General features: G+C 36.0%; 1 protein-coding gene and 1 non-coding gene across 2 annotated transcripts in view; one reads left to right on the top strand and one right to left on the bottom strand.

Annotated features, from left to right (window-relative positions):
• Nucleotides 1-1,422: 1,422 nt before the first annotated feature.
• Nucleotides 1,423-14,159, bottom strand: part of Shcbp1 (SHC binding and spindle associated 1) — a 67,832-nt gene continuing 55,095 nt past the window's right edge. Inside the window, exons 10-13 of the mRNA XM_087199349.1 lie at nt 12,114-12,232; nt 3,864-3,950; nt 3,229-3,370; nt 1,423-1,963 (exon numbers count right to left, since the gene is read on the bottom strand). Coding sequence (XP_087055475.1) covers nt 1,635-1,963; nt 3,229-3,370; nt 3,864-3,950; nt 12,114-12,232 — 677 coding nt within the window. The 3' untranslated portion in view covers nt 1,423-1,634. The remainder of the gene's footprint in view (nt 1,964-3,228; nt 3,371-3,863; nt 3,951-12,113; nt 12,233-14,159) is intronic.
• Nucleotides 6,750-6,856, top strand: LOC147821766 (U6 spliceosomal RNA). Its single transcript, XR_015446587.1, has one exon. It is a non-coding gene; the product is annotated as a U6 spliceosomal RNA (small nuclear RNA).

Genomic DNA, 14,159 nt, shown 5'->3' with positions numbered 1-14,159 from the left:
TGAAAAATTAACATTCTAAAAAGGAATATGAAAGGTATTAACTTTATTTACCTAGCCAAATAATCTCTTGACACTCAAGCAAGTTATGAAATAATATACAAAATATAAATTTCAAGATATAAGTGGAAATTCAATTGGAAAAACAATTTGATTTTTTAAAAGTTGAACAAATGGTTTTCAAATCAATATTTGGCTGAAGCTGATGCAGAATTTATCAGCATTACTTTTAAAACCTTTTTGCAATGGTTTAAAAAAAGTAAACATGAAATAACTTTCAATGGTCAAACAAATCTAACAACATCTAAAAATTAAGTTATGATCTATTCAAATTTAAGAAACAAACAATACTCAAGGGGGAAAAAGGTAACATTTTTTCTGAAACACTAAAAAAGATACCAAACCATTATGTCAGATACACATATATATATGTATATATATCTCTACTATATATACTACTATATATATACTATATATACACACTATGCTATATATATACTATACTATATATACTATATACTATATATACTACTATACTATATATAGTACTATACTACTATATATACTAATATATATATTATATATATATATATATATATATATATATATGTCACTACATTGGCACTCTGGCCCACAACGTGTTTAGAAATATACAAGATTCAGTTTTATTATTTCATTACTATAATTTTAATTTGTACATATATTAATTTCACATAGCTTCTTAAAATGTTAAAATACGTTAAAAATGTTAAAATGTTAAATTATGTTTAAAATGTTAAAAGCTAAGGTTCATGGTATGACATACCAAGAATATATAGCTCATATAGGCTACATAATCATTTTGACTTTCTAATACATATGACCAGAATAGTTATAAAAGAAAAATACCTTTTAATCATTCATATTCAACAGTAGAAATGTTCTATGTACACACTGACTCCAAACAACACATTTTATTTGTTTCAAACTTGCCATGCTATCTATTGCACTTTCGATGACATAAACATGTATCCCACTCAGATTCTCAATAACAAGTCTGATTAGGTGGATAACTTCCTAATCATAAAAGCTTTTCCTTTAAGACAAGTATTATGCAAATATAGTATAAAAATCAGACTGGCTATAATTGGGCTAAAAAGACCAATTCCAGAAGAACACCAAACATGAGGCACCTACTGCACTTTTATGCACTTGTCTTGCATTTGCTGCTTTCCTTCCTCCTCTCTGAAGCACAAAGTGTATCTGGGCCAGGGATTTAGCTCAGCGGTTTCGCTGCCTGCTGCACAAGCAAGGACCAGAGTTCGATCCCCGGCACCAAAAAAAAAAAAAAAAAGATTAAAGTGTATTTACACTAGAAAGTTATTAACAGGCTTAATATGAGAGAAGTATATATTCAAGAAAGCAAGACAGTCTAGATATGAAATCTCCAATTATTTTCTATTTTACATATTTTAATGACCTTTTCTATAAAGGACTGCTTTATGTGTAATACTTGCAGGTAGAAATAAATTTACATTTCACTCAAGCCCAACCAAATGTATCAAATATAGACATGAAGCAAACCACATGAGCAGCAGTGAATCTTAGGGGAGCATGTGCAAAATCCAACATTTTGTTAGCTATTTATATCACCGTGGTCAGAAAAGAAATGTGCCAAAGCTCCCTTTCCCATTCCACTTAAACTGGTTCCCCACAATTACAACAAACATTTCCTGTGACATTAAGTTGTCATCAGCTTGTGTGATCCCCAGTTCACTCAACCTTTTCTTCCTTATCTGGCCTTTTTGTGTGGAGGCAGCAACTAGTTCATTTATAATTTCACAATTTCCCTCAACTTGTTCAGAAAGGTCGGCAGCGCTTTCATAAATCTCCATCTTGTCAGTTGCACAGTGAATCAGCTCCTCTAGATCCACTCTTCCAGCTGCATCTGCCTGTCCACTTGTTTGAATCTTAACTGCTTTATTTTCTGGAGAATCAAATGGTAACAAATATGGTTAAATATACAGGCTAACCAAATGAAAACATATTTCTACACAGGCTATTAGAGTTTTCAAGTTTTTCTGTCATGGATTCCTACTCAGTCTGACTAAAATTCTTGTCACAGGGTCCCAACAATCTTCACATTTTGAATTCTGCTTACCTTCATCTTAGAATCTCATTCACTCAACAAACATTTCCTGAGTATTTATTATCTGCTAAGTTTTGCATTAGGGGCCCTAAGATTCCCCATCCCTCAGCAGTACTTTCATGATTGTTAAATGGTAAAAGGATTCTAGTTTTGTAATGATTAAGTTATTAATCAGTTTCCTCCAGCTTACTGCAGAAGAGGAAATCAGAGATTCACCATGAGGGAGATTATTGTTCGGATAGGCCCATGGGACACAGGTGATGATCAACCAGCCAACAAGAAAATGGAAACCTCAGTCTTACAACCTAAAGGCATGAACTTGGCAGTGAATGAATTTGAAAGGAGATTCTTCCACCTGAGCTTTCAGATAAGAGTCCTGCCTACTTGACATCTTTATCTTAATTCCATGCTTTGAGACTTATGAGGAGATAAAACTTCTACAGATATAATGAAGCAGATACTGAAAGATGACAAGGACTAATCTTTAAACTGCTTTAAACTTTCTATACCCACATCAAAGTTCACTCCTCTACGACTGATTTAATAATGATTTTTATCAAGGTTTGAAATTCAATAATACCTACTGAACTAGCTCACCTTTGCTACCAAGAAAGGCAGGTGACAGAGAGGCACTGTTCCCAATGAGAATAGGGGCAAACTCTAGTATCCCCTCCTGGCCTTTTTGTGTGGAGCCAGCAACTAGTTCATTTATAATTTCACAATTTCCCTCAACTTTTCCTGTAACCTGGCAAATTCATTTCACTACCTCTATCTGTAACAAATGTCACCAGGAGCCACCATTGTTATCACATACCAGTCCTTACTCTATACACTTACAGAAAGACAAGTATGGAAAGAAGGAAACGGCAGATCCACAAACCACATCAAGGCTTTGAATGAACAGTTGAACTTGTTGACCTTGAAAATGTCTTTCATTCTAAGATTCTACAATATTATGCCTTCACTATGCTTATCTCCATGCCCAAGCATGTTCCAGGAATATTTTTAAAGAAGAAAGACTCAGGTCCTAATCAGAATTTAGTGTTGAAATCAAGTAAATTAGATCAGGTTTTTATATTTTAATAATACTAAATATAACATACCTTCAGTTTTATCTTGGTCGTTTTCTTTCAGGTCAGAGAAAATTGTAGGTTTCACCAAAACAACACCATAGCCTTCATTATTATGTATGACATTATTTACCATGGATATTTTGGGAATATCATAATGCTCATCTAAGAAATCCTGTGATGTTAAAAACAAATGTATTAAGGAACTGCCACATTGAACACTGTCTTTTTTTAAAAAAATCACCTCTTTTACACTATTCTAACAATAAAGTAACAAAGCTATGCTTATTAATATGTTGTAGCTGAGCTCTTGGTGACACACCACTCTTATCATTTCTGCAAATTCTCATAAGAGACCTTCAATCACCAATTACTGATATTATTAAAACCTATATACTATTCTCTATTTTTTTCAAAACTAGAAAACAGATTCCCAGCATGGGAATTTAATAAAACATCATTTCTTACTTAAAACATTCTAACATTTTGGTGTTGGTGTTTGTTTGAGACAAGGTCTCACTAGTAGTTTAGGCTGCCCTTGAACTCACTATGTAGCCCAGGCTGGCCTTGAAATCTTGGTGATCCTCCTGCCACAGCCTCTAGAGTACTGGAATTACAGGAATACACCATTCTAACCTTTTGAAGAATGTGTTTCAAACAATGCTTACCTTAATGAGGATCCCCTCCTTGCAGTGGTGGATCCCATTGTCACTCAGGATACACTTACTCCCAGGATATATTTCTAAGCCAGCCCCCTATAAATTAACAATTTGAGGTAATGACAACCAGTTTTTAAAAGGAAGGACTATAAAAGGTTTATTACAATCTGTTCATAATCTTTAACACAATACAAATGTAAAGTACAAAATAAAGTGTTTTACAGCTCACTTTTATCAGGTGTTTGCAATCAATGTTTCCATTTAAGTGATTTCCAACAAGTTGTTGATTACTTATCACTTTCAAAAAGCACATACACGCGGGAGCTAGGGCTAAGCAGTTGTTTCTTTTGAGTATTTTTTAGTTCTTAAATTTTATTGCTTGTATGTGATTGTAGATGCCAGTGACATTTCATAGTTGCTCTGAGAAGTGTAGAATCTAGTGAAAATTGTATAGTCATAAGAGAAATGTGTTGTTTTGTTTTTGTTTGCTTTTTTTTAAAGTTGTGGTATTACTGGTTCTATGGTCCCTGAAATATTACTTCTTTGTGAAAGTCCAGACTGAATGCAGCACCCTCCGTGTACCTAGTACGTTTATAAACCTGGGTATCTCATTACTTGATATTTTTGCATTAGTTAAGACAGAAATTTGATAGGTCAGTTAGAGGGGAGGGGAAATCTGCTAGAAACGTCTGAACTAAGTGCCATACTCATCTGGGTAAGATTTGGAAAACACAACCTCTGTACATAAAAAGAAAGAAAATCAGTTAAACATCACATAGAAGACAGCCATTAAATTATAAAAAATTAATTTATGAAGACCTTTTGCACAGATTGAAAAAAAGATTTTCATAGAGATATGTATATAATCAAGAGAGTTATTGTTTTATTTTTGTTTTACTAGTGCCACAAACTTGCCAGTGGTAACTTATTTGTTCTGTTCAAGATAACTGTAGTTTTCTTTCCTAGGACTTGCTGTTAAACGCCAAAAGACACTTTTGAACTGTATATTTGATCAGATTGTTAGCTTTTCTCTGTTTTATTTCTTTTGACAACCTTTGAATAAAAAACTCTGAAACTTTTTTTTAAAAAAGCACATACACACTCACATACATACATATACATTCATATACAAATAGTGACTAAGAGTGTCACACTTGATTCTTATTCCACTTTCATTCTAAACAAATTAGTTTTCAAAAAAAATCATTTAACAATTTTGTTGGAAGATGTACTTATTCAAAATGACCATTTCCCTAGATACTCAATTAGCTGAATTAGCTGGAAAACAGTAATTTACTAACTTATTTTAATTTGAAGACAGAAAGAAGACCCTATGCTTAAAAAAATAAAGCCAGTTTAAAATAATCTTAACTTCCATGCGTTAAAAAACAAGTGCCTCTACTACTACTATAACATATTAAAATTGGCGGCTAATTCAAGTGTTATTTATACAGAGTAATGAAAATACCCACAGATGATTCAATTCTCTCATACTGTCTCATAGTACCAACAAAAAAGTAACAATAGGGCTGGGGATTTAGCTCAGTGTAGCTCTTCCTGCCTGGCAAGCGCAAAGTTCTGAGTTCGATCCCCAGTACCAAAAAAGAAAAAACAAAGTATGGGGTCAGGGATTTAGCTCAGTGGTTTTGCTGCCTGCTGCACAAGCACAAGGACCTAAGTTTGATCCCCGGTACCAAAAAAAAAAAGTAACAATAATGGGAAATTTATTTCCTAATGGTATACCAGGCACTTTGAAAAACAAAAATGATCCACTCAAATCTCTAGTTATTTAAGAAACTTCTTGGGAATAATTCAATTCATGATATCATAGATATCATGTTATTGCCACTTACAACATACCTACTACATATATCTTGGGTTCTTTTACTAGGAGTAGAAATATATCATCAGAAAACATTATTTATTATTATTTCCATCTTCACATACGAATGGACCATATGTACATACTAAGCTACCATAACTATAAAAAGGTTTTTAAAAACCTTCTAACACTAAAATTACATAACAAATTTCTCAAAACATATCCCTGTCATTTTTTGACCCATGACTGTACCGGTACAGAAAACTTCTAGACACTAACAGCTCCATTCCAGCCAAATACCACAGGGAGAAAAACAAACAAACAACACCAGTGCTATCCCAACTCAGGCCAGCAATGGTCAAGAGGAAAGGCCTAGACTTCTACTTTCTCAAGGCTGTTGTACCCAGGTGACTGAACACACCTACCAGCTAGCATCAGAGAAGTTCAAGCAGAGAGCCAAAATGTTCAACCCTACAGGGCAGTAACAAAGCCCAGCAATGTCAGCAGAAACCGTAAGAGGAGCTTAGACTTGTGCTCCCACCTGGTGGTAATGAGGAGCCACCCCTCCCCACCCAGGTGGAATCAGAGCTGAACTAGTGGAGAGTCTGAATTTGCACCATCGCCTAGTGGCAACAAGATCACCTTCATGTTTAAAAGAGTCAATGGAGACCACAAAGGAAGCTGCAACTCTCACTTCAATCCACAAGTAACAAAGAGCTACTACATCCAATCTGAGTATCAATGGAGTTACCATGTGGGCACTTTGACTTGGTATAAAAAGGGGGTACTGACCCCTCACTCTATACCCTCCTGCAGTGTGTCAGAGAAGTTCAATTAAAACAGAAGACTCAGGCTCTCGTAATGTAATACAAAAGTGTTTCAATTTTTAAAAATCAGGGCTGGGGATTTAGCTCTGGGTTCCGATGCCTGCCTCACAAGCACAAGTTCCTGAGTTCGATCCCCGGTAGCAAAAAAAAATCATTTTTCATACCAAGAATGAGGAAGACAGTAAACTAAGATAACCAATAGATGCTAAAACCAATATATCTAAGACATTAGAATTAGCTGACAATGTGCTGGCTTTGGTAGCACATATACTAAAATTGGAACAATACAGAGAAGATTAACATGGCTATTGTGCAAGGATGACACAAAAATTCATGAAGCATTCCGTATTTTTAGGGAATAGTTATTTTGGCTGTCAAAAGAAAAAAAACTACAATTAGCTGACAATAATTCCAAAACAACCATGATAAAAATGCTTCAATAAGCAATTATCAACATACCTAAAACAAATGAAAATGAAAGAAATAGAAGACATACAAAACCAAAATGAAAATTTAGAACCAAAATGAAAATTTAGAACCAGGAATGTTTTTGAAGATTTTGGAGGGATCTTCTGTATAATCATGTCATCTATAAATAGGAACAGGTTTTTTTTCTGGCTTTCTGGTCTGTATATCTTTTGCTTCCTTTTCTTACCTTACTGCACTGGCTAGAAATTTTAGCACTATGTTGAATAATGGTGGTGAGAGCAGACACCCTTCCCTTGTTCTGTTGTTTTGTTTCTTGAGGTAGGGTCTCACTATGTAGTTCAGGCTGGCCTTGAACTCACTGTGTAGCCCAGGCTGCCTTAAAGTCACAGTGATCCTCCTGCCTCAGCCTCCCAAGTGCTGGGATTACAGGCATGCACCACCACCCCTGCTTTTACCTTATTCTTTATATTAGGAGAAATTTATTCAGTATTTCATCATTAAATATGAGGTTAACTAGTTTATGTAAATATCCTTCAGCAAGTCTATAATAAAAATTTTTTTAAAAAACTAATGTTCTTCTATAGCTGAATAAACAAATGAACAACTACACCTTGGACTAAATAATAAGTATTGGCACTTACAACAATCTGGCTCAAGCTCCAGAGAATTGTGCTACATGAAAAAAGTCAATCCTAAAAAATTATAAGTGGTATAATTCCATTTATATAACATCCTTGAAGTAGTGAAATAATAGAAATAGAGAATAAATGAGTCTACCAACAGTTAAGGAACAGGCTGATGAGACAAGATGGGTGGTGGAAATATACCTTACCTTGACTGAATCAGTGTCAATATCCTTTTATGATAGTGTCCTATAGTTTTACAAGATGTTACTACTACAGACAGCTGGCAAAAATTATACATACAGGGTCTCTCTGTACTATTTCAAATATAAGCATGTAAATAGACAATTATCTTAATATTAAAAGACTTTTTAAAAAGGAACCAAGCTTCATTTATTAAAAATTGTTTACAAAGTTACAATTTCTAGGGTCTAAACTTCTCTTAAAATAAAATTGTGAGGAGCCGGGGATTTAGCTCAGTGGTTTCGCCACCTGCTGCGCAAGCACAAGGACCCGAGTTTGATCCCTGGTACCAAAAAAATAATAAAATAAAATAAAAAAATAAAAATAACTAAAACTGTGAGAGAAGCTGAACTGGTCCCAGCACCTGAAAGGAAGCTCCCCGCCTCCATCCCAGGCTGCTAGGGCAGAGAAGGTGAGCTAGTCCCAGCACTCGGAAGGAAGCTCCGTGCCTACAACCCAGGCTCCTAGGGGAGAGAAACTCAGCCAGTCCCAGAACCCGGAAAGAAGCTCCCCACCTCCATCCCAGGCTCCTAGGGCAGAGAAGCTCAGCTGGTCCCAGCACCCGGAAGGAAACTCCTCGCCTCCATCCCAGGATCCTAGGGCAGAGAAGCTGAGCCAGTCCCAGAACCCGGAAGGAAGCTCCCCCGCTGCCATCCCAAGCTCCTAGGGCAGAGAAGGTGAGCCACGTGGGTGCCAGAAGCACCCCCTCCCATGGAAATGAGAAGACACATAAACAAGTCTCAAAAACAGATTTCTGGATCACCTACAGCAACCCCAAAGGGAAATGAGATGGAACAATCTGAAACTCAACCACCTGGACTCTCTGAACTGGCAACAAAAGAGGATCTGGGAAAAATGAAATCAGAAATAATTACTCAGATAACAGCAAAGATTTTGCTCATGGTGCAAGACATGATTAATAAATCTAGAGAGGACACAGATAAAAAAATAGAGGATCTGAGGAACATGATGGAATCCCAACATAGGAAACAAATGGAATCCATAAAACAGATACAAACAGATTTCCAAGAGATTAAAAACCCCACCAAAAGTCTGCGCAGCAGAATGAACCAATGTGAGGATAGAATTTCAGATACAGAAGAAGAGATTGCAATTAGTGAGGAGGAAAAGAAAAATTGCTTTAAAATTGTAAGGGAACACGAGAAATCAATCCAGCAGCTGCTAGACGATGCAAAGAAGAATAACATAAGACTGATTGGAGTCAATGAAGAAACAGGACAGAGTGCATATGACATAAAAAAACTGTTCACAGAAGTGATGGCAGAAAACTTCCCAAGGAGGGGAAAAGAACTTGACATAAAGATAAGTGAGGCATATAAGACTCCAACTAGCCTTAATCTACACATAGGCATATAATAGTTAGGATTCCAGAAATCCAACAGAAGAACAAAATTCTACAAGCAGTGAGAGAAAAGAAACAAATCACATATAAAGGAAAGCCCATCAGAATCACAGAAGATTTCTCAATGCAAACGCTCAAGGCAAGAAGAATAAATGGAATAAATACATCCTTGGAGTGATGTATTTCAAGCCCTAAAGGAAAACAGCCTCCAACCCAGATTGATGTATCCTTCAAAACTATCTTTCAAAATGGATGGAGAAATAATATACTTTCATGACAAAGAGCACCTCAGGAACTTCATGAATACCAAACCAGCACTCCAAAAAATTTTAGACAATACCCTAGGAAAAGACAATGAGGATCACAACCCCAGGAAATCCAGCAGAATGAATCTATTAGGCGTGACAAATTAAACGCAAAGGGGGAGAATCCAACAAAAAGAAAAAGTCATGACAAGGCTTTTAAAACTTTTAACTTCATCTCCCTAATGAGTGTATAATTCAATCTTATTATTGTACTGATTAGCATTTTTCTGATTCTAGAGTTGCACACCATTCCTTGTGCTATACTGGCTATTTATCATCTTCTTATGTCTACACTTCATTGGGTTGTCTATTAATGAGCTCTAAGAATTCTTTATATATTCTGCTCATAGGTTATACGTATTGTAAATATGGTCTGTTTAAGGACTATTTTTCATTTTAATGATGTCATTTAAAGTTCTAAATTTTGATGGAATCTCATTTATCAATTTTTTTCTTTTATACATCATGTTTTTTGTATCCTAGGTAGTTCTTGCCTACCCTGAATTCATAAGTATTTTCCCTTACAATTTCTTCTTAAAATTTTATACTTTTAGGCTTTCTTATTTAGGTTCATAGATCCCTTCAAGTTATTTTCACATATGGAAATAAAGGGTTGAGGTTAATTTTTTATATACAGATATCAGGTGTTCTAGTGCCGTTTGCTGAAAACACTATCTCTTCCTCGGCTCTTGAATCAAGTTTATATTCTATAAAATGCTTATGTTAAATAATCTTTCAAAACTCAGTGGACCATATATGTGTGGTTCTATTTCTAGATTCTGTTTTATTCAAATGATTTATATGTCTTTCCTTACACCAACACTGCCTTGATTACTGTAGCTTTAGAAGAAGTCTCAAAATTAGGTACTAAACGTCTTCCAACACTGTTTTTGTTTTTAAGTTTTCTAGGTCCTTTGTACTCCTACATAACTTTTAAATTTCAATATCCAATTCTCCATTTATAGCAAGTATACACAGACCTGAATTTTTATGTATACCTTGTGTTTTCTAATCCTGCTAAATTCAAGTACAAGTTCTAGGGGCTCCTAGAGATTTCTTAGTATTTTCTCTGTAGATGATCATTTCATCTACACATAAAGATTTTGCTGGGCCGGGAATTTTGCTCAGTGGTTCCACCGCCCGCCTCGCAAGCAGAAGGACCCGAGTTCGATCCCCGGTACCAAAAAAAAAAAAAGATTTTGCTTCTGCCGTGCCAAGCCTATCCTAGTTGTGTCATTTTATTGCCAGACTATTTTGGTGGGGACTAGGTCTCAAAGTTTAATGGACAGATAAAGAGTAAGCATATCTGCCCTTGTTCCCTACCTTAAGGAGAAAGCATTGCATCTTCTCCATTTATATAAGGCATTCTCACTGGAAGTATGGAGTACATGTCTTTAATCTGTTGAGAATTTTCTGTTCTATTTCTAGTCTGCTGATAGCTTTTACCATGAACAGCTGTAGAATTTAGTCCAATACTCTTTCTCCAACTAGTGACAGGATCATATGGCTTTTTCCTTTCCTCTGTTAAAATGATGACTTTTGGGGGTGGATCTTCCAATGCTGAACCAACACTGCCATCCCTACAACAAAACCACTTTCTACATACTGTCGGATCTGACTTCCAATAGTTTGTTTTGTTAAACAAATTTCTATCTATGTTCATACTTTTTTCTTCTATTATCTTTATCCAGTTTTAGGATTAGCACAATGTTGATTTCCTAAAATGAGGGGAGAAATGTTCCTTCTTTTTTGTTTTAATTGTTTGATATAATTTATCAGTTAAAATGTTTATGAGCCTGCTGTTGTCATATAGGTAGGTTTTCAAGCTAGGAATATACTTTCTTTAATAGGTACTATTCAAATTTTATATTTCCTCCAGAGTTAGTTTCATTAATTTGTCTTCCAAGGTACTTCTTAGAAGTTGTCAAATTTATTTCAAAAACGATTTTTGTAATATGCTTTCTATATCCTTTTAAATTCTGTAAAATCTGTGGTAATGTCTCCTAGATCTTAATATTGTAATTTAAAAAATGTATAACTGATACTGTGTAACAGGAAGAAAAGGTCTAAAAGAGCAGGGGAATTGGGAGGGGTAGGAGAAGGAAAAAAAGGGAAAGGAAATAATATGAGAAGAGGAAAAAAAATGGAAACAAGGTCTTTGCAAATAGGGAAGGGTGGAGGGGGTGAAGGGAGGGCAAGGGAAGGGGAAAAAAATAAGAACCAAGATACTCATGTAAAGGTACAAAATCCCAATGATGAATGTAACTGTATTTTATACCTAAAATGTACCAATAAACGTAATGGGAAAGAAAAAAATAAAATAAAATAAAATAAAATTGTGAGAAATTATGTGATTTACTATTTCTCTTGTTAATTTATTTTTTAAATGCTACAGTGCTCTTGTGCTCCTCACGGCTACATAAAGATTTTGGCTGACTTAGTAGAGATACATGTCTAAACTTCTTTAAGGAAAATAAAAGTATGCATCCACACCCTCATTACTTTTTTTTTTTGGTACTGGGGATCAAACTTGGGACCTTGCGCTTGCGAGGCAGGCAATGGAACCACTGAGCTAAATCCCCAGCCCTACTTATTTATTTCTTAAACCCAATAACTACTTCTCCCAAAAGATAAAAGATTATCATACCTTGGCACCATATAAATCCGAGTTCTTCATTAGAAATTCTGCTGATGTTCGTACTGTGACTCCTGTAGTTTCACACTGTAGTACACAGTTTTCCACTGTAGTCTTGCCACGGTGAATAACTATGAAAAAAGCAGGACTGCTTTAAGAAGTAATGTGCCTATTCCAATATTACAGATGGCCCACAGCTGACATTAAATATAGTCTAAGTACTTCTCCGGAGCTACCATTTAGAGAGATCCCATCATGGCTGAGTAGAGGCAGTGGTGCTGGTGAAACAGAAACACAGGTACTTGAAAACAAGGAGCCAAATACAGAAAGGTAATGTAAAGGAGAAATCCACCAGATGAATTCCAGTATCAACGCTAATTAGAAAGAAAACCTTGGCTCCTCTTTGATACTGCTTACAGAACATGATCAGTGACCATAACATCTTGAAAGAGGAACTAGTCCCAAGGGAAGAAGTCAAGAAGTCAAGTACCACATCAGCATTGCTGCTATCGCTTCTCGGCCTTTTGGCTAAGATCAAGTGTAGCATTGTTGCTATCAGCAACTTGCCTCGCCACCTCCCTCCAGTGCCCACTTGTCTTAACTCCTTTCTCACTAGGAGAGGGAGCACAGCAAGTGAGATAGTTGCAGATCAGGGCATCAGAGAAACAATGCAAGAGAATCATTTGGAGGATAATGACTGCATAAGGACCTGTGGGCCCCTGAAAAAGACACAAGGGCATGGTCCTGGTTAGGGGGTTCGTTAGAACCAGACACTGACAGAGCTGTGGGTCAGGTACAGGGAAGGGAAGTATGATCCAGGGGCGGAGAAAAGACATTCAAGTAGTACTTGAATGTCAAAGAAGAAACTCTTCTATTCCTCTCCTAAACACTGGTGAGATCTGTGCCCATGGGATATCCTACCTGCTGCCTGCCATCAAGATGCTGCATGTGTTGAACCATCCCTGCATCCCTGGGATGAATCTCACTTGGTCAGGGTGTACAATCTTCTTGATGATCTTCTGCATTCTATTTGCCAGTATCTTATTAAGGATTTTTGCATCTATGTTCATTAATGAGATTGGCCTATAGTTCTCTTTTTCGGTTGGGTCTTTCCCTGCTTTGCGGATGAAGGTGATGCTTATTTCCAGGAATGAATTTGGGAGTACTGCTTCCCTTTCAATTTCATTGAAGAGTTTAAACCGTAGTGGCAGTAGTTCCTCTCTAAATGTCTTATACAATTCAGTGGCAAAGCCATCCATACCTGGGCTTTTCTTACTTGGTAAGTTTTTAATTACGTTTTCAATTTCATTGATTGATATTGGGTCGATTAGAATTTTATATCTTCTTTGCTCAACTTTGGAAATTTATATGTGTCTAGGAATCGGTCCATTTCTTCTGTGTTTTCCATCTTATTGGTGGTGTAGGTTCTGGAAGTAGGCACTGACCCTCTGTATTTCAGCTGGGTCTATTGTAATTTCACCCATTTCATTCCTAAATGCATGGATTTGGGCCTTTTCTTTCCTTTTTCTGATAAGGTTGGCTGAGGGTTTGTCAATTTTGTTGATTCTTTTCAAGAATCAACTCTTGGCTTCATTAATTTTTTGTATCGTTCTCTTCATCTCGATTGAATTGATTTCTGCCCTGATCTTTACAATTTCCTCCCTTGTATGAGCTTTGGGTTGGGTCTGCTCTTCTTTTTCTAGAAGCTTGAGGTTCAGCATCAGGTTGTTTAATTGAGCTTACTCAGTTTTCCTAATATGAGTATTCACTGCTATGAATTTCCCTCGTAAAACTGCTTTCATTGTGTCCCATAGATTCCAATATGTTGAATTCTCATTGTCATTTATTTGAAAAAACTGTCTGATTTCTACTCCAATTTCCTCTGTGACCCACTGGTTATTCAGCAGTGTGCTGTTCAATTTCCATTTGTTTATGAAACTCTTGTGATTTCTTTTGCTATGGATCTCCAATTTCATTGCACTATGGTCTGATAATATACAGGGGATAACTTGAATTCCTTTGCACTTACTTAAACATGTTCTATGAGCAAGTATGTGG

The sequence above is a fragment of the Heterocephalus glaber genome, unplaced genomic scaffold, assembly GCF_053883595.1.
Source record: "Heterocephalus glaber isolate CG9 unplaced genomic scaffold, H.glaber_assembly_v1.0 deba00001707, whole genome shotgun sequence".
Lineage (NCBI taxonomy): Eukaryota > Metazoa > Chordata > Mammalia > Rodentia > Bathyergidae > Heterocephalus > Heterocephalus glaber.
This window is presented reverse-complemented; position numbering and strand designations above follow the sequence as displayed.